Genomic DNA, 24,308 nt, shown 5'->3' with positions numbered 1-24,308 from the left:
TCCCCACCCCCCCAAATTTTTTTTTCGATTTTTGTCTCTTTTCTGGTGCATTTTCATTTGTCTCTGACCTTCTCCTAGGCTTTCAACAATACCTGTCGGAAGCCAGCTGCAAAGAAGTGTGCAAGGGCAACCTAGATTGAACTCTCTCCTCACCTCCCAACGAATGAGGCCGTGTCTGGTCTCCATTCAGCAATTACCTATTGCTCATTAGGTAATTCAGCAGATGGGGGAATGTACAGGTGCAAACTGTATGGCCCCAAAATACGGTCTCACCTCCTTCCTTCTCTCCACTCATTGTGAATTAAAACTAACATTTTTCAGTTAAAGTTATGCAAACATAAGATGAAATAAGAGGCATTTTAAATATTTCTAGGTCTGCTGGTTCAAACCATCATTACAGTGTTAGGACAATTGATCAAGACAGCAAGGTCTGATATGTTCACTTCAATTTATATTAGAAAGCTTTCAAAGGAATCTAGCTAGATTTCTTGAGGTGACTTACCTGCTCTATCAGATATCAAAGAAGTCATGATTTAGAATGGTGGTATTGTTTGCAGTTACTGCATAAAATAACATGTTTTATTCACGGATATTCAATAGTAATAGTACATGAAATGTAGGATGCATATCTCCTCAAATCTGAAGTAAAGGTTGATGATTCTTCAACATTATTTGATCTTTATCTTTCATCTAAATAACAGAGGTACAGGTGATTATCAGCATCACGGTGTTATAGATCAGTTTGTTATTTACGTTAATGGCAGCATTCTGTTCACAGTCAGGAAAGAATGCATCAGAAATAGATTGGACTTTTGAAGATGTATTGATAGAAGTGACAGTTAATAGCTCTTGTGAAAACCAAGCCTTATCTCCACAGTGAGAGCATCCTCAATATGTAGTGTGGCACTGCAACCATGCTAAATGGAACAGATTAAGGACAGATTTAGCAGCCCAAAAGTTGGCATCTATGATGTGCTTCAGGGAATCAAAATTGTATACTACCACAATCTGTAACCTTATTGCCCATCATATCTCTCCCTCCTCTATCACCATCGAGCTGGGAGACCTAAGTTCTGGAATTCCCTCTCTCAACCTCTCCGCCTCTCTCTCCACCTTTTGAGACGCTCCTTAAAACCTACCTCTTTGACCAAGCTTTTGGGCACCTGTCCTAATATCTCCTTATGTGGCTCGGTGTCAAATTTTGTTTGATGATGCTCCTGTGAAGCGCCTTGAGACATTTTACTACATTAAAGGTGCTGTATAAATCCAAGTTGTTGTTGTTAATGGTTATTCCAGGTGATGCAAGTGTTCCTGGTGATACCTGGGTTTCAAATTTCATGGGCATTAGTATAATGAAGCCAGATCATAGGTGGTTCGTATGCTTTCCTATTTACTGGAGTCATTGGAGAAGGGGTGGTAAACCTGCAGTAAGTGAGCGGACCAATATATTACACAGTCTCGCATTGCAACAAGTTAATTTTTGACAGTTAAATCAATGTTATTGAATCAAAATCATTCCTGTATATTGTTCAAAACTGTTAAGATGAAGTGAAAAATAAATGAATCTTGGCTAGTCTTAAGCTTGTTGTCTTGAGAATATTCTGAGCAATTTCATGGTCAAGTACCCAGCCATCTGGATCTACTTCTGAACACTTAGCCACCTTGCACCATTACAGCATTTTTGAGTCCTGTATCTTATAAATAATTGCATATAATATTGGTATTTTACTTCGCTTAAATTTACATAGAATTTACAGCAAAGAAACAGGCCATTTGGCCCAATTGGTCTATGTCGGTGTTTATGCTCCACATGAGCCTCCTTCCACCCTATTTCATCTAACTCTATCAGCACATCTTTCTATTCCTTTCTCCTCATATACTTATTGGCCTCTTAAATGCACCTATGCTATATGCCTCAACTACCCCTTGTAGCAAGTTGCACATTCTAACCACTCTCTGGGTAAAGGAAGAGCTACATACAAGTCTAAGAAATTAATAAAATGCTGTGTAACATTTTCAGTTTCAAATGGTTGCATTAAATTGTGTCAATATTACATAGAATTACATAGAATGTATAGCACAGAAACAGGCCATTCGGCCCAATAGGTCCATGCCGGTGTTTATGCTCCACTCAAGCCTTCTCCCACCCTTCTTCATCCAACCCCATCAACATATCCTTCTATTCCTTTCTCACTCATGTGTTTATCCAGCTTCCCCTTAAAAGCATCTATGCTAGTCGCCTCAACTACTCCTTGTGTTAGCGAGTTCCACATTCTAACCACTCTCTGGTTAAAGAAATTTCTCCTGAATTCCCTATTGGATTTATTAGTGACTATCTTATATTTATGGCCCATAGTTCTGATTTCCCCTGCAAATGGAAATATCTTCTCTACGTCGACCCCATGAAACCCTTTCATAATCTTTAAGACCTCTATCAGGTCACCCCTCAGTCTTCTCTTTTCTAGAGGGGTACTACTGGGTTATGGAGTTTCTTGTGTAGTCTCCCTAAATATGTACATTAATTGAAGTTTAGAGTTCGAATGATAATGACACAATATTGCCTATAGGGTATCTTAATGGCTCCACTGGCATATGGCAGGTAAGAAGCATGAGTCGGTTCAAAAGTAAATATTTTGACTGTCACACAGAGATATCTTTAACAAATAGGGAGGAGATGAGGAATGTTAATTCTCAGTATAGAGTTGTAAGAATGTCAAAGGTGCTGAAACCCTCTAAATCTAACTGGTTTCAAATAATAAATCACAACTGGTGTATGGTCAAAGCCTAACCCACAATTTGACAGAATTGGGATACTTCTGAAATGGATCAAGGCACGTCATTTTCTAAACGAGGCATTTCAGTTCCTGACATCAAAACGATAAAAATAAGTTGTCCAGATATGGGCAGTTTGGGTCTGCTTGACAATCTGTAATGCCACAAAGGGGTTAAGGCAGAAGATCCGCAGACATAACCAGCATCTGCTTCAATAATAGGACCGTGCACTGAATGCTGAACAGGTGAATGTCTTCCTAATTGGCCCAACATTCGAGTTTCAGAATGCAATGAAACATTGCAGTTCTAACTAATTTGCAATTGACACTGTTTCCATTGAATTCAGGCCTTAATTTAGATGTGGAATGGTGAAGAGGTCACCATGTAGATAGTGTGCCCTTCCAATTAAGTTTGCTCGGTAGATTGTATTAAAAGATGGGATAGGAAAAGGCATTGACAGCAATGATCTAGGGACAAACATAACCTCTGAATTATCTAATCGCAAAACTCAGTCAATCATACTACGGAGACAGTATGTTACTGTCTAGGTAGGATACTTAAAATATCAGAGCTACTGTTGGCGGAAAAAGAAAGGGAGCATCTTATATCTATCCCAGACAGTCATTTATTAATCGCTTTACATTTCAAGCGTGGGAAGGGGAGTTCACCTCTTGGAAAAGCCTTTCATTACAATATCAAGTCATAGCCATTTCTGCCTTTTTGTTCAATAGACACATTCTACAGAATATATATTTGTCCCGTTTATACTCATAAATTTGGATGCTACTGTTGGGACCAAGCCAAAAAGAACAAAGAAATAAACAATTTTCCAAAACTAACTACTCTCTGCCTCTCGCAAAATACTGTTCTGCTCGTCACTTAACAGATTTTAATGGGCCATTGTGTTTTTCTGCAGTGTTAACATGAAAGACCTGTCTAATTAGCAAGTTGGAATTTATTAACAGCAACTGTCACATTATCCGATGATTAGTATTTATGGAGGGGGTTAATCTGTTTGCTGTCATGCAAAGGTTTGAAACAGATTTTTACCATTGGGAATCCCTCCTAGTATTTTGCATAATTTCAACCACAGCTATTCTTAAAAAAAAATGTAATTTTTTTTAAAATCCTGTGCCTGTATTTTGTGGTACTCTCTCTTCTGCAAGCATCTGGTGTTAATGTTGAGTTTCTAGGCTCCAACTGGTTGAAGGGTTTCTTATTGATGGACTACTTATTCTATCTAACAAGAAATATGTCTGTTTATAATTGTAACGGGAGGTGGGGTGGGGGTTGGGGGCGACCTTTCGGTTGGGTAACGGTCGTCCAAGATCAGGGAGGGTAGAGCCCGAGATCGGGAGGGTAGCGTGGTGATTGGGGTGGATGGTGGGTGGGGAGCAGTGGCCAGCAACGACCCATGTGGTTTGAATGTGGAGATGGGAGGAACACTTCAGCTCCACATTCAGGTAATTATATTTTAAACACTTAACCTTGTTTGCAGTCCTTTTAAGTACTGCCTGTTAGGCCACATGTAGACCTGGTTTTCCTGAATGCAGCCAGCGTCAGCTGCCTTAGGGCAACCCAATGTTGGAGAGGGCGCCTCAAACAGGTATTAAGCCCCTTATTTGAATATGGAAAGGGCCTAATGCCTGTTTTAGGCATGGACCCTTGACGCCTTTTTTTTGCCTACATCAATATGGTGGGCAGCACACTTCTGGCTCATAATGAGAATGTGCTTCTTGCCCGCCATATTGGAGGCTCAGGCACCCATTTACTGCCCGAGAAACAGGACTGTCCAATTTCCAGGCCATTATTTTATAAGAGAAGTATGGATAAAGCATCTTATATTTCTGACTTTTCATAACAGCACTATCTAACGTACAGTATTTAATAAAGTTATTCATTGCCAGTTTTTTATAAGCCTGTTATAAAGCACAATCTACACTGATGCAAAATGGTTTTTGGCCTTGTATTAATGTGAGCGTAGTTTAATTGCAAAGTTCCAACTTACTCAAGTGTTGTGAGGTCACCCCCAGAAGGTAATCTTGCATCACTTCAGCTGCACATGAGCTACAGTATAACTGCAGCCTTGCATTTAATTTATGTTGGTTGGCAGCAGTAATAGGAGACCCATTGTACCCAAAAAAGAAATAGTGTTTCTCTTTCACTGCAAAGATTGTTTCAACAGGTTGAAGTGAAGGATCTCTATAATAAAGGAGGTAGATATGAGTATCTCTAATTCTAAAGCATAAAGACTATCTGCTCTGCTGTTCTCTAGGAATTCAATCCCAGGGACTGAGCTTCAGTAAACTGGGCATCCATGCTGCTATTTATTTGTACGGCACGCCTTCCAATTGATTTTTTACTCCTGTTAATACAATCTGCAGAGCTGTCGATCACAACATTTGAGCAGACTCCTTTCTCTCCTCCAGAGCACGACGAATGTGGAAGCAGACAGCACAGCTGTGACGAGACTGCAATTTGCACGAATACTGTCCGAGGACACCGATGTACCTGCAAACCTGGCTATGTGGGCAATGGAACCATCTGTCGAGGTAGGAACTGCAGCTGGTTTGGAACGAAGCGTAATTTGTATTGCATGCTCATTTAAAGACACGTACATCTAAGTCTAAGAGAACACAGTACTGAATGGCATCACAATCTCCAGGCCTAAGTAATCATCTTAAAAAATATACACAAAGTTTCAACTTCAAAACAATTTTCGGTTCAGTTCACCTTTTTTTCCATTCATTCTGTCTTGGTGCAACTGCAAAAATCCTGGAAGCTTCCAAGTTATGGAAGTTTCTGCATCGATTCTATTCCAGAAGAGCAATTTTTTTTGACCCATACGAACTTATGAAAATGACGGGCAGGAAAAGGCCAGCTGGTCCATCAAGCCTGTCCCTCACTCATGATGCCTGGAGCATCATGACTGGACACTTCCTACCTCGTCTCCGTAACCCCCCTCCCCATTGCTCCCCACCGCAGCCATGTAATCTCCTGGAAGAGGCTAAAAAAACAGGAAAAAACCCAGGGCCAATATGGGGGTGGAAAAAACTCTGTAAAATTCCTCTCCAACCCTCTCAGGTGTTCAAAACCCATCCAGGAGATCACACTGACCATGCGTATGTTAACTGTTAATCAACTTACCATCTGTATGATGCAATCTCTGCCCCAACCAAGAACTGGACCAGCTCCCTCTTGAAGGCATATGGAGAATTCAGCACACACTGCCCCCGAGCCGGCAATGCATTCCAGAGGCCCACTACTCTCTGAGAAAAGAAGCAATGCCTAACATCTAGGCTGTTCCTACTTTTGCATACCTTATATGCATCACCTGTTCCAGCTTTCATGAGGCGCTTCAGTGATCTCAGTGTTCTCTTGCGATGCTTCAGTGGTACAGAGCCTTGCTCAGACCCCCATCTGAAGTACTGTGTTCAGTATAGAACGCTGCACTTCAGGAAGGCTATTTTGGCCTTGGAGGGGGCGCAGTGCAGATTCAGCAGAATGATACCGGAGCTTAAAGGGCTAAATTATGCATAAAATGACAAGCTGCATAAATTTGTAGTCTCCTGAGTTTAGAATGTTGAGGGGCGATCTAATCAAAGTTCTTAAAATGATAAAGGCATTCGATAGGGTCGGTAGAGAGAAACATTTCCTCTGGTGGGAGAATCCAGAACAAGGGGGCACAATCTTAAAATGAGAGCTCGGCCGTTTAGCAGAGAAATTAGGAAGAAATCTGGAAAACTCTCCTCCAAAAGGGTGTTGGATGTTGGGTAAATTGAAAATTTCAAGACTGAGGTCGATGGACTTTTGATAGGTAAGGGTATCAAGGGATGTGGAGAAAAAGGTGGGTAAATGGATTTCAGGTACAGATCAGCCATGATCTAATAGAATGGTGGGAAAGACTCGAGGGGCTGAATGGCCCACTCCTGATCCTATGGTGCTGTGATGTCATTCCTTTTGTTTTATAGCCTGATATATTTTCCAGATGTGTGTGTATATATATATATATATATATATATATATAAAGAAATTATTATAGTGAGCATTGATTTTTACTTTGTTTCTTTTTAGGAACAACATAGTCAAAATGCTTGTAAGGCAGCTCTGAACAGAAATAGCACAGTGAAAGTAGAAGCTTTTACTCCCTATACATTCTGTGTTGCTTGTTGAAAAGCAATTTTGTCCCAATTGTCACAAACCAATCTTTTAAGTACCTTTCGCTGTTTTTACTTTCAGTGGATTATAGAGAAAAGGCACAGTTGCTGAACTTTCGACAGTGCCTTAAATATGTTCGTTTGTGTCAGTACCTCTGATGAATGTAATCAGAACAATGCTTTCCAAAGGAGCATATATTAAAAAAAATCTTTCAAGATACAACTAGGAACAGAGACTGGTAAAAATAAATCAAAAGCAGAACAAAACGCCTTCATCAGAGCGTTCTGTGTTAAGTGCATATTCTGTGTGATGTTTGTAATGAAAACAACATCGAGAATGTGGAAAACCTATCTTTGTTACTTGTAAGAAGTGTTACAAGTCTTGAATGTAGATGGAGCAGACGGAGAAAGAGACGCTGTCGTTCAGACACTCTTTCCCCTGTGTTCATGGGTGATCAGATGGGTATCAATAGGACTATTCATGATACTTCTGGCAGATAGCTACATGCTATTTATTTGGATCTGGTAGTTTTGTAAACGGTATTTGCATAATGCGGGGATTGCAGTCGCTGAACGCCTGGAATTATCATGTTCTGTGTAGCTGTTGGAGTTCAAGAGAGCACCAGATATGTTGGTTAAGTGCACGAATGGATTGAACTAGTTCTCAAACACAGGCTTCAAATTTCTTCAATAAGTTACATCGCTGTTGCCCCTTTTAAAAAAAAACTGCGCTCACTGGTACCCTGCTCATTTGCATTCGCATTGGTGTAAAATCCTTGTAAAATGGGTGGAAGCAGCTGAACTACCTGGAAACTTCCGTGTAGCCTTTTAAAAAGACGGTTTAGCCCGCAACCTTCAGCAGCAGACTGGAGGGCAACCAGCTAGGCGAGGGAACGCCTCCATGGAAGTACAGATTGCAGAACTAATTGGAATCTTCAGCGATGGGAGCAGGGGATGTTGCTTTGTCGCCCAGAAGCCATTACTGGATCTGATTCTCTTCCTTGAAGAGGTCAGGAAGGGCCGAATGACAAAGGATGAAAGCATCATGGCAACTTCCTACATATCGGGTGTTGACATGGAGGATCTTCTTCCTAACTCGCACCAAGTCCCTTTCACCCATCACCTCCGTGCTTGCTGACGTACATTGGCTCCCGGTCTGGCAATGCCTCGATTTTAAAATCCACATCCTTGTTTTCAAATCCCTCCATGGCCTTGCCCCTCCCTATTTCTGTAACCTCCTCCAGCCCTACATCCCTCGGAGATCTCTGCGCTCCTCTAATTCTTGCCTCTTGCGCATCCCCAATTTTCATCACCTCACCATTGGCGGCTGTACCTTCAGCTGCCTAGGCCCTGAGCTCTGGAATTCTCTCCCTAAATCTCTCCATCTCGCTAACTCTCTCTCTCCCTTTAAGATGCTCCTTAAAAACCTACCTCTTTGACCAAGCTTTTGGTCACCTGTCCTAATATCTCCTTATGTGGCCTGGTGTCAAATTTTGTTTGATAATCGCTCCTGTGATAAGAACATAAGAACATAAGAAATAGGAGCAGGAGTAGGCCAATCGGCCCCTCGAGCCTGCTCCGCCATTCAATAAGATCATGGCTGACCTGATCCCAACCACAAATCTAAAGAACACAAGAAGTAGGAGCAGGACCCGGCCACTCAGCCCCTGGGCCCTCTCCACCACCCACAGGGCATTGACCGATCCGAACTCAGCTTCATGTCCAATTTCCTGCCCGCTCCCTGTAACCCCTAATTCCCTTTACTTCTAGGAAACTGTCGATTTTTGTTTTAAATTTATCTAATGATGTAGCTTCCACAGCTTCCTGGGGCAGCAAATTCCACAGACCTACCACCCTCTGAGTGGAGAAGTTTCTCCTCATCTCAGTTTTGAAAGAGCAGCCCCTTATTCTACGATTATGCCCCCTAGTTCTAGTGCCTTGGGACATTTTACTACATTAAAGGTGCTATATAAATGCAAATTGTTGTTGTGACGCAGTATCTGGACACTGAGGGAGTGAAATCCCGTCATTTTGAGGTAACTGAGTGGATATCTGGTAGGCGCCTCAGTGCAATGTCAGGCAACTTCTGTGGAGAGAGAAACAGAGTAAATGTTTCAGGTCGATGACCTTTCATCAGAACTCACAAACGGAAATCCCGTCGGAGAGAAAAGTAGAACTTCTTCAAGGTGGGAATTCCTGGAAGAGAAGTGGCCATGAATGAAACACTAAAACAACAGAAAAATACTGTAGATGCTGGAAATCTTACCTCTGTTTTTTCTCCATCCACAGATGCTGCCTGACCGGCTGAGTGTTTTCCAGCAATATTTGTTTTTATCCCTTTCTCTCTGCTGCCTGGCAGTGATGCCAAAACATAAGAATTGGGCTGCTCTGCTGTAAAGGATGTACTGCTCCCTGGCTGATGTTGCAGAGGTCCCCTGTATCTGCCTGAAGTGACCCTGTACCATAGAAACTGGTCACCTTCACAGCCACTGAAAGAGCAGTGCAGGCACAGGAACGTGGCTGCAGGTCACAGACATGCCCCACTGCCTACTTGGTAAGATGCACTCTTCTTATGCAGAGCTCCTCAAGTGAGATCCTGAGATGCCTGGTACCTGGTGGGCTGCATCCTCCTTGAATGGTGCTTGACTCTTCCTAGTTTTATCCTTTGCTCCTCCTCCTTCTCCCCCATGATAATGGCATAGAGTGATGTACCTGTTTCTGAGAAGCCCTGACTGCGGATATGCGGAGGGGGGAGGGGACCCAAAATCTTCCAGTGGGCTTACCCTGTGCGAGAATCGAGTGCGAGCCTTTGTAGAATAAAAATGCAACAGAAGAAAGGGTTGAGGAAGCATTTCCAAACTGCAGAGATCACAACACAAAATTTTCAGACTCTTCAAGCCCACAAACACCTCACTTCCATCTTGCTAGGTGATCCTTGCAGTTGCTGAGCCTCATATTTCTCGCTCCAAGTTACCAAGAGTGCAATAGCAGCTCAAACCCAGGAAACTCGGAGCTGCCACATCACTAGCTCCTGCTCTGACATATGCAAATGTAGCCACTTGGCGGGTGGGTTGCGGGAAGGCTGAAAAAGTGCGAGGATGTTCGGGTGGGGGTGGGGGGAACGGGGTTGGGGGGAAGCAAGTGTGTTAAAGACACATAAATGACAGAAATGGCTTCCACCTGAATTTCCTCACTCAATAAATTTTCTGTACCGTTCCTGCATGGTAAGTACATCAAAAACGCCACAGAAATTCACCCCACAGTGTTGAGGTTGTATGCTTGGTGAGGTAGAAATAAAGAAATCACCAGGCAAAAAAAGATGCTCCCCGTTACGTTGTGTGGGAGTGGCATGCCGTTTGTGTGGGAGTGGCACCCTGTCATGCGGGAGTGCCACGGTATCGTATGAGAGTGGCATGGCATAACATGAACTGCTGACGGTATCTGGTGTGTTGTCTGTCTCGGAGTGACCAAATTGTGGCTTCGGGTAAATTGGGTCGAACCATTTAGTTTTATAGGTGGTCAGGGTTGGTTCAGATATAATTCAACCATGTTATTATAAAAAGAAGTAACTTTCTTATTTGAGGTTCAATTTACCAATGTTTGAGCCTCTTTATTAATTGTAATGGAGTTCCAATCAGGAAAATAATTTTGTAAATACTCATTTGTGATTAACAAGGTAGGACTGCTTTGAGTAAGTGTCACTAAAACTCAAATATAATAGCACCAGTTTGATCATGTAAAGCAAATTATTCAAATAAAAGCCTTCACAGAAAATAGATTTGGATCGTGAAAAAGAGTTGATCCTAAGGATGTGTTCCCCTCTGATACAACAGTTGGACGGTTTCTCAGCAGTGCTCTCGATACCCATTCTAAGCACCAACCCACTCCCTGCCTCACTCCTGGAAGTGCTGGTACACTCATCCTACATTACCAGCAGAAGTTTTAGACAAAGAATTCACTTCTACCTGATAGATTGGGACCTTGATAAAGATCCTAAGGATGTGATCCCATCTGACATAATACTCGGACCATTTTACTGTACTCCTAGATATAGATATTGCATTAAACCAGCAATGAATTGAAAGCTAGAAATTCTCAGCAGCACTCTCATTTATTGCTAAATGAGCTTTAAATGAAGTGCGAAAACTTGCAATACAATAGATCTGCTTGTGCTCGGGTAGATCAATGTAAATTCCACATTATCAAGTGAAAATATAGTGATTAGGTGGAGAATAGGAGATGACAGAAACAATAATAGTCTAAGACAAAAAGAGGCATGATGAGAAATTAGTGAAATAAAAGACATATATATGAGACCCAGAGAATGAGTGAATATTTAAAGCAGGACAGCTAACTGAAGAGGGAAGTGTGAAAAACTGGCAAGCTGCAGTGCCTCAGGGGTCTGGTGGAAGAAAAAGGCAAGCTGACACCAGGGGGGGTGCAGATTACCCTGCTGACAGTGTACCGATGGAGTAATCCCCAACACAACCCGCTCCCCGTCCCATTCCCGGACGTGCTGGGACACCCATCCTACGTTATCAGCAGAAGCTGCACGAAGTTTCAGACAAAATGATTCACTTCTGCTGGAATAATTAGGGACATTTTCAGAACAGTTCATCTGATAGTGGAAGAGATTGCTGTTTCCGAGATTTAAAAAAATCATCTCCAAATCAGTGACTGTCACAGAGTTCCCTGTTTCTCCCTTATTAACATCTACAAAAATTAGGAACTGAGTGGAGTTTCTGACTCCTAGTGACAATAACAACCATATTTCCCTAAATAATAAAGGCTGCAGTAATTCTCCAGAGAATTTACCCACCCTGTTCCCAAATCCCTTCAACCCCTTTTTCCTTCATCCACCTGTCCAATCAAACCTTGAATGTTGACATTGTTTCTGCCTCGACCACTAACCCTGGAATTGAATTCCACAGCTCTCTCTGTGTGAAGAAGTTTCCCTGATCTCAGTTCTACATCTCTTACATTTAATCTTGAATCTATGGCCCCTCATTCTTGAGCCCTCAACGACGGAAACAGTCTACTTCTATCTACCTTGTCCCATCTTTTCGTGATTTTAAACACTTCTATTATGTCACCCTGTAATCTTCATTGTTCTAACAAAAAAAAAACACATTTTTCAATTGTTTTGTTTTTATTAGTATTACCTCATTGGTCAGCGTATCTATATTGAACTCTGTCTAAAGCCTCAATATCCTTCCTATAGTCTGGAACCCAATACTGCAAGCAGGACTCTCACTGGGATCTTATTATAAAGCCTCATCATTACCTCTTGACTTTTACATTCTACACCTGAGATAAAACTTCAAATTCTATTTGTTTTTTTCATAGCCTATGACCCTGAGGTGCTGCCTTTAATGTTCTGTGATCCTGTATTCCCAAATCCCTCTGCTCGTACACATTGCATGTTTGGCAAAGATAACTGCTTTAATGTCGAACTAAATTAATTTCCATGAAACTTGCACAGTTCACATAGCAATAGGGATGAAATGTAAAGTTCAATTGTAATGACTTATGACTTTATATGCAGCAGTATTATCTCTTTTGTAAATCAGTAAATGCAGTGTTATACCTCTTAAAAATAATTTATGATATCTCAGTGAAATCCTTTCTTCCTGTCAGCTGACTCATATTGTACGTGTGGTGTAATGGCATAATGTTGAAAATTACACCACCTTCCTGTCATATAGTGCAAAGGCTGCCGAGAAACCTAACAGCCAAGCAGTAACAAAAGATGTGCACACTGGCAATAAAGGAAACAAAACTAAACTAAGCAGAGTACAGCTGACAATGAATCTTTGCAGCCGTGGTTTATGATACCATCCAAACCCCTTAAATGTATTTTAGCCAACATTTATTTCTCTTTCTCTAATAAGTATAATCGTTGACATATTTTGATGCTCTATTTGTTACAATATTTCAGGTATTGAGCACAACAGCCTTAAATCATTCAGACTTGGAGCCTTTCTGAAATGATTGCCATAGTAACAGGGACTGATTTATCGCATCATATAATTAGCTTTAAAACTCCACAAGTCTCGTTAGAAACTGTCAGCAGGTTAGCTTATTAAATAAAGTTGTTGCATAAATTCAGTTTCTTGGACAAATACAAACATTGCTTGAAGCCTGTAAGTAATTCAAATTGGTAAAGTGAGTTCTAATGAGGTAAAAAGATTTTCTTCATGTGTGATATTTTACAGAATGCTATGCTAAATTTGTTAACATCATGTAATTCCAGGTTGTGACTTGAAGCTGGTAAAACCCATATATCAAGTTATAATTCTCCCCCCCCCACCCCCCGCCCAGTTATTTTTGGAGTGAACACCTGAATTGCCTCGAATTATCTATTTTTGCCATTGTCCATCAACCTGAGACTGTTCATATCTTTCAACTGCTGGGCTGCAACCTCAGATTTGGTCTTATGTAAATGTCAAAGAAAGTTCTATGCCCACTTTAGGTAAGGCTGGGTTGTGGTTTCAGGTGGGTCAGGTTGGGCACATCTTTTGAAGAACTATATACTTCATTGGCTGCAAAGTGCTATGGGACATCCTGAGGTTGTGAACGGCGCTATATGAATGCAAATTCTTTTCTTTTTATATAAAAAAACTCAACTAAGACACGCTGCATAGAATTCCCCCAGGTTCACACATCCAGTTATGTGTTTATAGTATATAATCGTATACACCATGGCATTGCTCATGGCCTGAGGATGAGGCTGGGCAAATAATGGGCAAAAGATTAGGAGAGAGCAGGAATGCAGGGTTTATGTAGGCCAGAGCAAGAGAGCAAGCAGCAGGCAAGGGCCAAGGTCTGTCGGAGAGCAGAAGGCCATGAGAACAAGTGGTAGGGAAGGCCAAGACTTAGTAGTTGGAGTCACTGGAAGAAAACAACAGGGTACCTACCAGCAGTTGTTATGAAGGAGTGTTTGAACTTGCCTCTTTATTTTTGCTGGACTGGCTGCAGAATGGGGAAACTGCTATGACGGCTGAATGTCAAAGAGAACTGTGCAACAAGCCTTTTCTTAAAAAATCAAAAAGCTCAGATGTGACCTACAGACAGAAAAAAATGTTGCTTTATCCCTATCTAGAATTTAGCTTTCATTTCTGACTTTTGCTACTAGCATGTATGTCAAGTCTGGTCAAGACAGCATGAAGGGGTTTAAAGTGTAATAAGGATGATCATAGCATTGGATCAGAAGACGTATTACATCATCTGTTGATACTATACTATTGAATCATTGGGGGGCAGTGAATTACAGTGAAATAAATGATACACTGGAAGTGTTCTCTGACCATGTGTAGAAATTCCCATGTTGAGTTTGAAGTTTTAAATGAAATCCTGCCCTTGGTTCATGATTGCTATTGTTTACAGAGACCAGTTCTGATCTGTGACATTTACACATCACAGCAGCAATTGTGTCAACCAGAGACTTTCTGTGAGAAAAATACCCTCATCTAGAACATGACAAGGTCATGCTCCTAACTGATGAGGGGGAAGGGGTCTTCAGTATTAACACCTGTTTTATTTGATGCATATTTAGTTCATAAAGCACCATTTTATCAAGTATGCTATAATTTTCTTGTCTGCAGTACAGTTGGAATGGCTTATTTCTGCATGCTAATTAAATTAGCATTCACAGACTCATGGACAGGCAGATGGTTCCCAGCATGTCCATTTGTAAAAAAAAATTAATTCATACTCTGATAAAAAGAAGTCAGTTATCCCGTATGATGCAAATCCATGGCATTTTTGAAGTAACAATTTAGCATTTCTGAACATGTACACAGATAATCATACCATTCCCATTTGAATACAACTAAGAGTTTCATTAAGTCGCTGAACAACTTGGATTAAAAACACAGTTCGGAATTCCAATTCCAAATCCAAAATTCAGTGTGGCAGAAAAAATATGAAAAGGCACTGTGGGCAGGGGGAGGGCCAATCTAAACCAACCTACACATAATTTTTCAATGGATAGCATTACAGACAGGTAGAAAGGAAGCTTTGAAAAGATCGCCTCTTCGAATTCAGCATTGAAATAATACTGATACGGAGCACCCAAAATATATTTTTTAAGCTACTGATTTATTAATCATTTTTTCCAGTCACCAACAGCAGGAACTCAGTTTAACGTTTGCTACCTGACTGATTTTATGATGCACTGCCTATGTATTAAACCATTGGGATTTTATTTTCACCTGATTATTTTAAATGTAAAAAATAGACAGTTTGGAGCTCATTTCTAAATGGAGTTGAACATTTATTTCAGATTGAGGTGACATCATTATTTACATCGGCAAAAAAGGTGACTTGCATCAAAGTATCTACCTTCAAAAGGAATATTGGGGCTGTTTTTCTGACCGTTGGGTTTGGTGCTGTTAGCGCAGATCAGGTGTGAGTGTCTGGATTAACAAGTGGCCAGCTCTGTTTCACTTAACATGGCATCATGTGGCCGAGACTTGCATTGGTACTGAACACCAGTGCACCTGGTGTACACAAAACCTATAAAGGCCAGTGATGTTAGATAGACTGAAGTCCACTTCAGGTGCTCAATATGCTTATAAAGCAGGCGTTAACTGGTAGATCTGCTCGGGCATTTTAGGTCCTGCTTCCGCAAAAGGAAGCCTGCTTGGTAGGTGTGAGAATAAAGCTGCTACAAAGTCATGCAATTTATCAGTTCATGTATTTTTTTTATTTTGCTTATACCATTAATGCAATTAGTACTTTCTTAAAGCTGCACTCCATCTCCCATCTGTCGATATTTGGGAAAGGTGCTGTAATTGTCCAGAACTTCAGTAGTACCTGTACTCCACACCACTCTGTGTGTTGGTTCTGATGGAGGATCAGAGGAAGCATGCAAGACACATGTGTTTACACCTTAGGCACTCAAGATGTAGCCATCTTTACCACCCATTTATGCAGCCTAAGGATATTGCCCCAGATTTTAATACTTTCCCTGTTAAAAATAGTTAACAACATGAAAGAGCATACCATCTTGACCAATTAAAAAAAAATTATTAACATTCTGTCTCCCCCCTCCCCCCTCCCCCCCCCCAACCCATCGGTCCTCTAATTCTGGCTTGTAGTGCAACCCAATCCCTCCTCCCTTTGCCTCACCATTGGTGGCAGAATCTTCAGCTGCCTTGGTTCCCCCACTCTCTTGAACTGCCATCTAAACCCTGCTCTCCTTCATTCCTCTCCTTTAAAAGTCTTCTCAAAACCCACCAGGCTTTCCTAATCTCTCCTTCCAAGGCTTGCTATGTTTCCCTGTCTATTTCCAATTGAAGGGCTTTGGTTTTTTTCTACTTTATAGGTGCTACATCAATGCAAGTTCCTTTTGCTGTTGTTGATGTCTGTCAGGTTTCCCAAAAAGGCAGGACAGCATTGAAGGCACGCAAATGGCCATATGGGTCCATAAACCCAATGCCATCCCCCTCATGCACAGAAAAGGGTTCCATTTCATAAAAGTGCAGCTGGCCTCCGATCATAGGTGCAGAATCATACACATTAATGCCAGCTGCTCTAACCACAAGCTGCTTCTCCGTGATTCCCCCCCTGTAGAAGGCGGAGGCGAATTGGATCGCTGCTGGATGTCAAAGTCCACCTGAAAGGATGGATGTGGCCCAACACTTCCTTCAATTTATGTAGTCAGTGGTGCCCATCGTTATTTCAAGGGCCAGGAAGAACAGCTGGATGGCTGCTTAGAGACCAAGACTATCACTGGAGCCTTGACTCATGACCCCTTTGAGACAACCACAGGCAAGACCCGAAGAGAGGTGAAATGAGGTGCATGTAGTTACCATGTTTTCGGTGGAGCAAGCATTGGGTTCAGGTGCCAATCAAAGAGAGTCTTGCAATACAGCCCAGTGAAGCTCTCAAAGTTTACTGTAGTCTGCTGTGCCTTTCTCCACTTGCACCCTGCAAATAGAGCGTTTCCATGGAGCGGGTGGAGCAAGAGAGCCAGCCTCAACCAGGGACTGCAGAGAACACTGACATTGACCCAGAAGAGAAGTCTATAGAACCAACTGTTCAATCAGTAAGAGTTTTAAGGCAGGCTTTAATAGATAGCAGCTTCAGTTAAGTGTTCATGCCGTTCAGTGCACAATAGCTATCTGCCCAAGTGCAAAAAAAAACAAGATCCCCACCACTGCCCTTGGTCTTACATTAAAACCCATTGCATTTCTCCATAACGATCTAAATCTACCTCAGCATAACGAATGGTTGTGAGATATTAGTATGCCAATTAAGCCAAATTTAATTAGCTGTAAAAATGTGTGGCACAGGTGTGTTTACCCTGGTGCTTCCCCTTTGTGAAAGTGTATGCTGTTGGTTTTCTACTTTCCTGGTGCATATGTTGACACTCTTACCCCTGATTCAGAAGTTTATGGGTTCTAACCCCAGTGAGCAAATAATCTCAGCTGACACTTGGGTGCAGTACTGATGGAGTGCTGCCTTGTCGCAGGAGCCATCTTTCAGATGAGATGTTAAAACCAAAGCCTTGTGTGCTCAAGTGGACATAAACGATCCAATGGTATGATTCAGAGAAGAGCAGGAGTTACATAGAATTAAGTAGAATTTACCGCACAGTAACAGGCATTCAGCCCAACTGGTCTGTGCTGGTCTTAATGCTCCACGCGAGTCTCCTCCCACCCTACTTCATCTAACCATATCTCCCAGTATCTTAGCCAGCATGCCTTCCTCAACTAATAGCACCAAAAAAAGGTCACTCAATCATTCATTTGTGAAGAATTTGGGTCTACTCTGTAAAAAAAAATACAAGTTAAATTTACAGTCTCATGGTTTGGATAATTATATATTAATTGAACTTGCAGATTTATTCCTGAACCATACAGAGATCTCATGCTTTAGCAGGAAGCACAGATAGGAGGGTCGAGACGACAGTATTGGAACTGTAACTCCAACCTGTGCGCCATGCGAGCATGGCTTCCCTGCTGGGAGTGCAGGAGTATGAATCACCCCTCTTACATAAACTTCCACTCTATTATATGGGCTGATTTTGCAGGCCTGGCCAAGTTAGGGTATTTCTGTTCTGCTGCTGGTGTTAAGGCTAGCCAGCCAACAGTTTTCTTTGTCAGTTGATTTAACTAATTATTCATAGCTTCCTGCACTGCTTTAATCTTGTGCAGGAAGCAAATCCTTATGGGGGATGCACAGCATCTGGGCAGCAGTTCAAATTTCAAGGGATGTGCACACTTAAGGGGAGCTGGCTGCATATGGGATAAATATTGTTTCAGCTTTCAACTGAAATTTAAATATTGTTTGCCTTTTCCAAGAAGTGGCAGTCAAAAATGTGAAGTGAAAAGAAACCCAATGTGAAGGCATGAAACAGATTCTACAGGCAAGTGACAGATTGATAAAGCACTCATCCCTCTGTCTGATGGCTGGCAAAATGGTGTGCAGCTGTTAGCCTGTTCAGAACCAAAAGTCACTCTTCCCCCAGAGGACACTGCTGCAACATTCTTGGCAGCAGCTCGTGATCAGGTTCAACACTGTGTACAATATCCGTGGGACCCGGGAACAGATGCAGGATAAGATGGTACACGTTAAAGAATCTAAAGGATTTGATAGGGTTATCGAAGAGAAGATGTTTCCACTTGAGGGGGAATCCAAAACTAGGGGCCTAAATATAAGATAATCACTAATAAATCCAATAATACATTCAGGAGAAACTTCTTTACCCAGGTTAGAATGTGGAACTTGTTACCAGATGGAGTAGTTGAGACGAATACGTAGAGGCCTTTAAGGGGAAGCGAGATAAGTACATGAGGGAGAAAGGAATAAGATGATATGCTGACAGGGATAGATTAAGTCGGGTAGGAGGCGGCTTGTGTGGAGCATAAACACTGGCACAGACCAGTTGAGCCGAATGGCCTGTTTTTGTGCTGTAAATTCTATATAATCTGACACTGAGAGATTGAGTATATCGGATGGAGAGATTGAGTAGAATGGGCCTATATTCTCTGGAGTTTAGAAAAATGAGAGGTGACCTCATTGAAACATATAAAACTCTCAGAGGGCTTGACAGGATAGATGCAGAGAGGCTGTTTCCCCTGGCTGGAGAGTCTAGAATAAGGGGGCATTAGGGGTGGGCAATTTAGGACTGAGATGAGAAGGAATTTCTTCACTCAGAGGGTGGTGATTCTTTGGAATTCTCTATCCCAGAGGGCTGTGAATGCTCAGTCGTTGAGTATATCCAAGATTGAGATCGATAGATTTTTGGACACAAAGGGAATCAAGGGATATGGAGATAGGGTGGGAAAGTGGATTTGAGGTCGCAGATCAGCCATTGAATTGTGGAGCAGGCTCGAGGGGCCTATGGCCTACTCCTGCTCCTATTTCATATGTACATATATGAAATATATGGAAGACTGCCCGATCGTCCCATTTATCAGACAGTCCATGATTGCACATTACAAAATGTTACCTGTCAACCTGTTTAACTTTTACTGTTCCACGATGCAAAGCCTCCACACAAAGTTTAAATGGATTGGGCCTCCCGCTGAGACTACGAGTCCCGCAGGTCAGCCGCTCGAAGTATCACCCCCATAGTCGGTTACTGACACCTAAGTTGGCCAGCAAGTTGTGCATATGTCTGTCAATATTCTTAAGCTCCTTCAATTACAGTATTCGAAGATTATTTTTCTTGAGAAAACAATCCCAACCTAGAGAAAGGCCTCCCTGGTGAAGCATGGCTGGCAAATGCACGTCTCCTCTAACACGACCAAGTAGCTGAGGTGAGGTATGTGAACCCATCTATTTGGGTACCAGTACAACCCCTTCAGCTGCAGGCAGATTTCTCCCTGTTCTTTTTGTGCAACCACTTCTCATCCTCAAGCTCCCTGAGGCATGAGGAATTCCCAAAGGAACGTCAATCAAAATGCGTCTGGATGCTTAAAATGCGCTTTAAAGCTCCCCGAGATGTTATGGTATGTTAAAAGGATTTTAAAAAATGGAGCTAACAAAATGCAAAGAAGGGTCCCAAAAAGCAAAACAAACAATTATGAGCAAAACCATTCTGAACCGGCACAATGCATATGAACATGACAAATTGATGGGCAGGAAAAGACCAGCTGGCCCATCAAGCCTGCCCACATTCATGATGGCTGGAGCATCACGACTAGACATTTCTGCCAACCCCCCAATGCCCGCAGCTATGTAATCTTCTGGGAGAGGCAAAAAAACAGCGAGAAATCCAGGGCCAATAAGGTGGGGGAGAAAAGTGTGGAAAATTCCTCTGCGACTGCCTCTGGTGATCGAAACCAGTCCATGCTGAGTGAAAGAAAAAATAAACTCCAAAGGGCATTAAAGATCTTTGTTTGAGACTGTTTTTAAAGGGCCCCAGAGTACTACCTGTGCACTTCCTGGGCAAACCTTGGGAACTCATTGGCCGATTAAATTTAAATAATTTTTTAGAATTTAATGACACTCTTGCATGTCATCAGGGAGAGCCCAGTGCAGCCAGCCTGTTAAAAAAAAAGTAGGGGGCACAATCAGAGTGCAAAATAGGTTTCACCTTCCCCCATTGGCGCTGGCCATATGCATGTGCATAACAAGTGCATCTGACCACGAAATTACCTCATGGCTTGTTCAATTATTTTTCAAAACGCGTTTCAGCCACTGCATTACTGTGTATCATGTAGCCACACATATGCTGTGCTAATTAACATGTATTTCTCAACATTTTTGGCATATGCACTTTACAAATTTATTAAGGGGGGTGGAGTAGACCTGATAATAAAAGATGAGATAAGACAGTAGTGAGAAAGTATCTTAGGTCAGAAAATCAGGATATAGGATCAGTATGGGTGGAGCTAAGAAATAACAAGGAACAGCAATCACTGGTGGGAGTAGTTTATATACCCCTAACAGTAGTTATAGTGTTGGACAGAGTATAAATCAGGAAATTAGAGGAGCATGTATCAAGGGTATTGCAATAATCGTGGGGGACTTTAATCTTCATATAGACTGGGCAAACCAAATTGGCAAAAGTAGCTTGGAGGACGAGTTCATGGAATGCATTTGAGACAGTTTTCCAGAACAATGTGTTGAGAAACCAAATAGGGAACAGGCTATTTTTGATCTAGTATTGTGTAATGAGACAGGGTTATTTGGTAATCTTATAGTTAAGGATCCTCTGGAGGAAAGTGATTATTATATGATAGAATTTCATTTTGGGTTTGAGAATGATGTTGTTAAGTCTGAAATTAGGGTCTTAAATTTAAACAAAGCCAATTACATAGGTATGAGGGGCGAGTTGGCTAAGGTAGATTGGGAAAATTGCTTAAAATATATGACAGTAGATAAGCAGTGGTGAACATTAAAAGAAGTATTTCATAATTCTCAACAAATATACTTTCCCTTGAGGAATAAAAACTCCACGGACAAGGTGATCCAACCGTGGCTAACTAGAGAAGTTAAGGATAGTATTAGATTAAAAGAAGAGGCTTGTAATGTTGCCAAAAAGAGTAGTAAGCCTGAGGATTGTGAGCGTTTTAGAAATCAGCAAAGGATGACCAAGAAATTGATAAAGAGGAAGAAAATTGAATTTGAAAGAAAAGTAGCAAGAAATATTAAAATAGATTGTAAGAGCTTCTACAAGTATGTAAAAAGGAAGAGATTAGCGAAAGTAAATGTGGGTCCCTTAGAGGTAGAGACAGGAGAAATTATAATGGGGAATAAGGAAACGGCAGAGATGTTAAACAAATATTTTGTCTCTGTCTTCACAGTAGAAGACACAGAAAAAATACCAGAGGGTCCAATGAGAGTGAGGAACTTAAAGTAATTAAAATTAGTAAAGAAAAAGTACTGGAGAAATTAATACGACTAAAAGCCGGCAATCCCCTGGACCTAATGGCCTACATCCTAGAGGTGGCTGCAGAGATAGTGGATGCATTGGTTTTGATCTTCCAAAATTCCCTAGATTCTAAAACAGTCCCCGCAGGATTGGAAGGTAGCAAATATAACACCACTATTCAAGAAAGGAGGGAGAGAGAAAACAGGGAACTATCGGCCTGTTAGCCTGACATCAGTAGTAGGGAAAATGCTAGAATCTGTTATTAAGGATGTAGTAACAGGGCACTTAGAAAATCATAATATGATTAGGCAGAGTTAACATGGTTTTATGAAAGGGAAATCGTGTTTGACAAATCTATTAGAGCTTTTTCAGGGTGTAACTAGCAGGGTAGTTAAGGGGGAACCAGTGGATGTAATATATTTGGATTTTCAAAAGGCATTCAATAAGGTGCCACACAAGAGGTAGTTACACAAAATTAAAGCTCATGGGATTGGGGGTAATATATTAGCATGGATTGAGGTTTGGTTAACCGGACCAAAACCAGAGAGTCGGAATAAACGGGTCATTTTCAGGTTGGCAGGTTGTAACTAATGGGCTGCCGCAAGGATCAGTGCTTGGGCCTCAGCTGTTTACAATCTATATTGATCACTTTGATGAGGGGACCGAGTGTGATGTATCCAAATTTGCTGACGATACAAAGCTAGATGGGAAAGTAAACTGTGAGGAGGACTCAAAGAGGCTGCAAAGGGATATAGACAGGTTAAGTGAGTGGGCGAGAAGGTGGCAGATGGAGTATAATGTGGGGGAATGTGAAATTATCCACTTTGGTAGGAAGAATAGAAAAGCACAATATTTATTAAAAGGTGAGTGATTAAGAAATGTTGGTATTCAGAGGGATTTGGGTGTCCTTGTACACGAATCACAAAAAGTTAACATGCAGGTACAACAAACAATTAGGAAGGCAAATGGTATGTTACGGGGTTGGAGTATAAGAGTAAGGAGGTCTTGCTGCAATTGTACAGGGTTCTGGTGAGACCACACCTGGAGTACTGTGTACAGTTTTGGTCTCCTTGCCTAAGGAAGGATATACTTGCCTTAGAGGGGGTTCAACAAAGGTTCACTAGATTAATTCCTGAGATGATAGGGTTGTCCTATAAGGAGAGATTGAGTAGAATGGGCCTATACTCTCTGAAGTTTAGAAGAATGAGATGTGATCTTATTGAAATGTATAAAATTCTTCGAGGGCTTGATGGGTAGATGCTGAGGGGCTGTTTCCCCTGGCTGGTGAGTCTAGAACTAGGGGTCATAGTCTCAGGCTAAGGGGTCAGCCATTTAGGACTGAGATGAGGAGAAATTTCTTCACTCAGAGGGTTGTGAATCTTTGGAATTTTCTATCCCAGAGAGCTGTGGATGCTCAGTCGTTGATTATATTCAAGGCTGAGATCGATGGATATTTGGACACTAAGGGAATCAAGGGATATGGGGATAGGGTGGGAAAGTGGAATGGAGGTAGATCAGCCATGATCTTATTGAATGGCGGTGCAGGCTTGAGGGGCCGTATGGCCTACTCCTGCTCCTATTTCTTATGTTATTATTATTACTGATTTTTAAAAAAATTTGTACAGGGTTTCTTTTGGTTATATTTAACACACTGAATTTTAGTACGGGTTTAGGTACACTTCTCAATGAGTGACTATTAATTTCCTTTGCAATGACGGTGAACAGATCGAAATATACATTGCAATCTGAATGCAGCAAGATTTTTGAGATGTTGTAACATGGTGTTGAGTTACATTTGTTGCTGCTCAAAATCGAAACCTTCACATATGTTTAATTTCTTCATTACCGTGATGTTGCGAACTCTGGGAATTGGACTATTTTCTTCAGGCTATAAGTCTGTCAGTCCTGAAAGGTACCATAAATATCATAATATTAATCACCAGTCAAATGGTTATATATTACAGTTTGAAATCTCAATTTATTGCACTGTGGGTTTTTTTTTTGAATTTTACACATTGTATTTAAAACCTGCTTTTTCATACTCACAACTAGTTTAAATTTCGAGCTGTCTGACTTATTTACCGTATACATGTTTGTCAAAATAAGGTTAAGTGTAAGTGATATTAAAAGAGCTTCCTCAGGATGTATCCCTTCTATATAATCTCTTGAAGGAGGCATTTGCCACTTTCTAATAGGAACATAGGAACAGGAGTAGGCCATTCGGCCCCTTTAGCCTGTTCCACCTTTTAATTTCAACATCCAGGCTTGGGCACATAAGTGGCAAGTAACATTCGCGTCAGACAAGTGCCAGGCAATGACCATCTCCAACAAGAGAGAGTCTAACCACCTCCCCAAGACATTCAACGGCATTACCATCACCGAATCCCCCACCATCAACATCCTGGAGGTCACCATTGACCAGAAACTTAACTGGACCAGCCATATAAATACTGTGGCTACAAGAGCAGGTCAGAGGCTGGGTATTCTGCGGCGAGTGACTCACCTCCTGACTCCCCAAAGCCTTTCCACCATCTACAAGGCATAAGTCA

At 41.5% G+C, this 24,308-nt stretch overlaps 1 protein-coding gene across 5 annotated transcripts in view; it reads left to right on the top strand.

Annotated features, from left to right (window-relative positions):
• LOC137328029 (protein kinase C-binding protein NELL1-like) overlaps positions 1–24,308 on the top strand; it is a 617,180-nt gene that overhangs the window by 357,622 nt on the left and 235,250 nt on the right. For all 5 annotated transcript variants that reach the window (XM_067994100.1, XM_067994101.1, XM_067994103.1 and 2 more), the window contains one exon: positions 5,202–5,324. In XM_067994100.1, coding sequence (XP_067850201.1) covers positions 5,202–5,324 — 123 coding nt within the window. The remainder of the gene's footprint in view (positions 1–5,201; positions 5,325–24,308) is intronic.

This window comes from Heptranchias perlo, chromosome 12 (genome assembly GCF_035084215.1).
Source record: "Heptranchias perlo isolate sHepPer1 chromosome 12, sHepPer1.hap1, whole genome shotgun sequence".
Taxonomy (NCBI): domain Eukaryota; kingdom Metazoa; phylum Chordata; class Chondrichthyes; order Hexanchiformes; family Hexanchidae; genus Heptranchias; species Heptranchias perlo.
The sequence above is the reverse complement of the archived record's forward strand: the minus strand, read 5'-3'. Positions and strand labels throughout refer to the sequence as shown.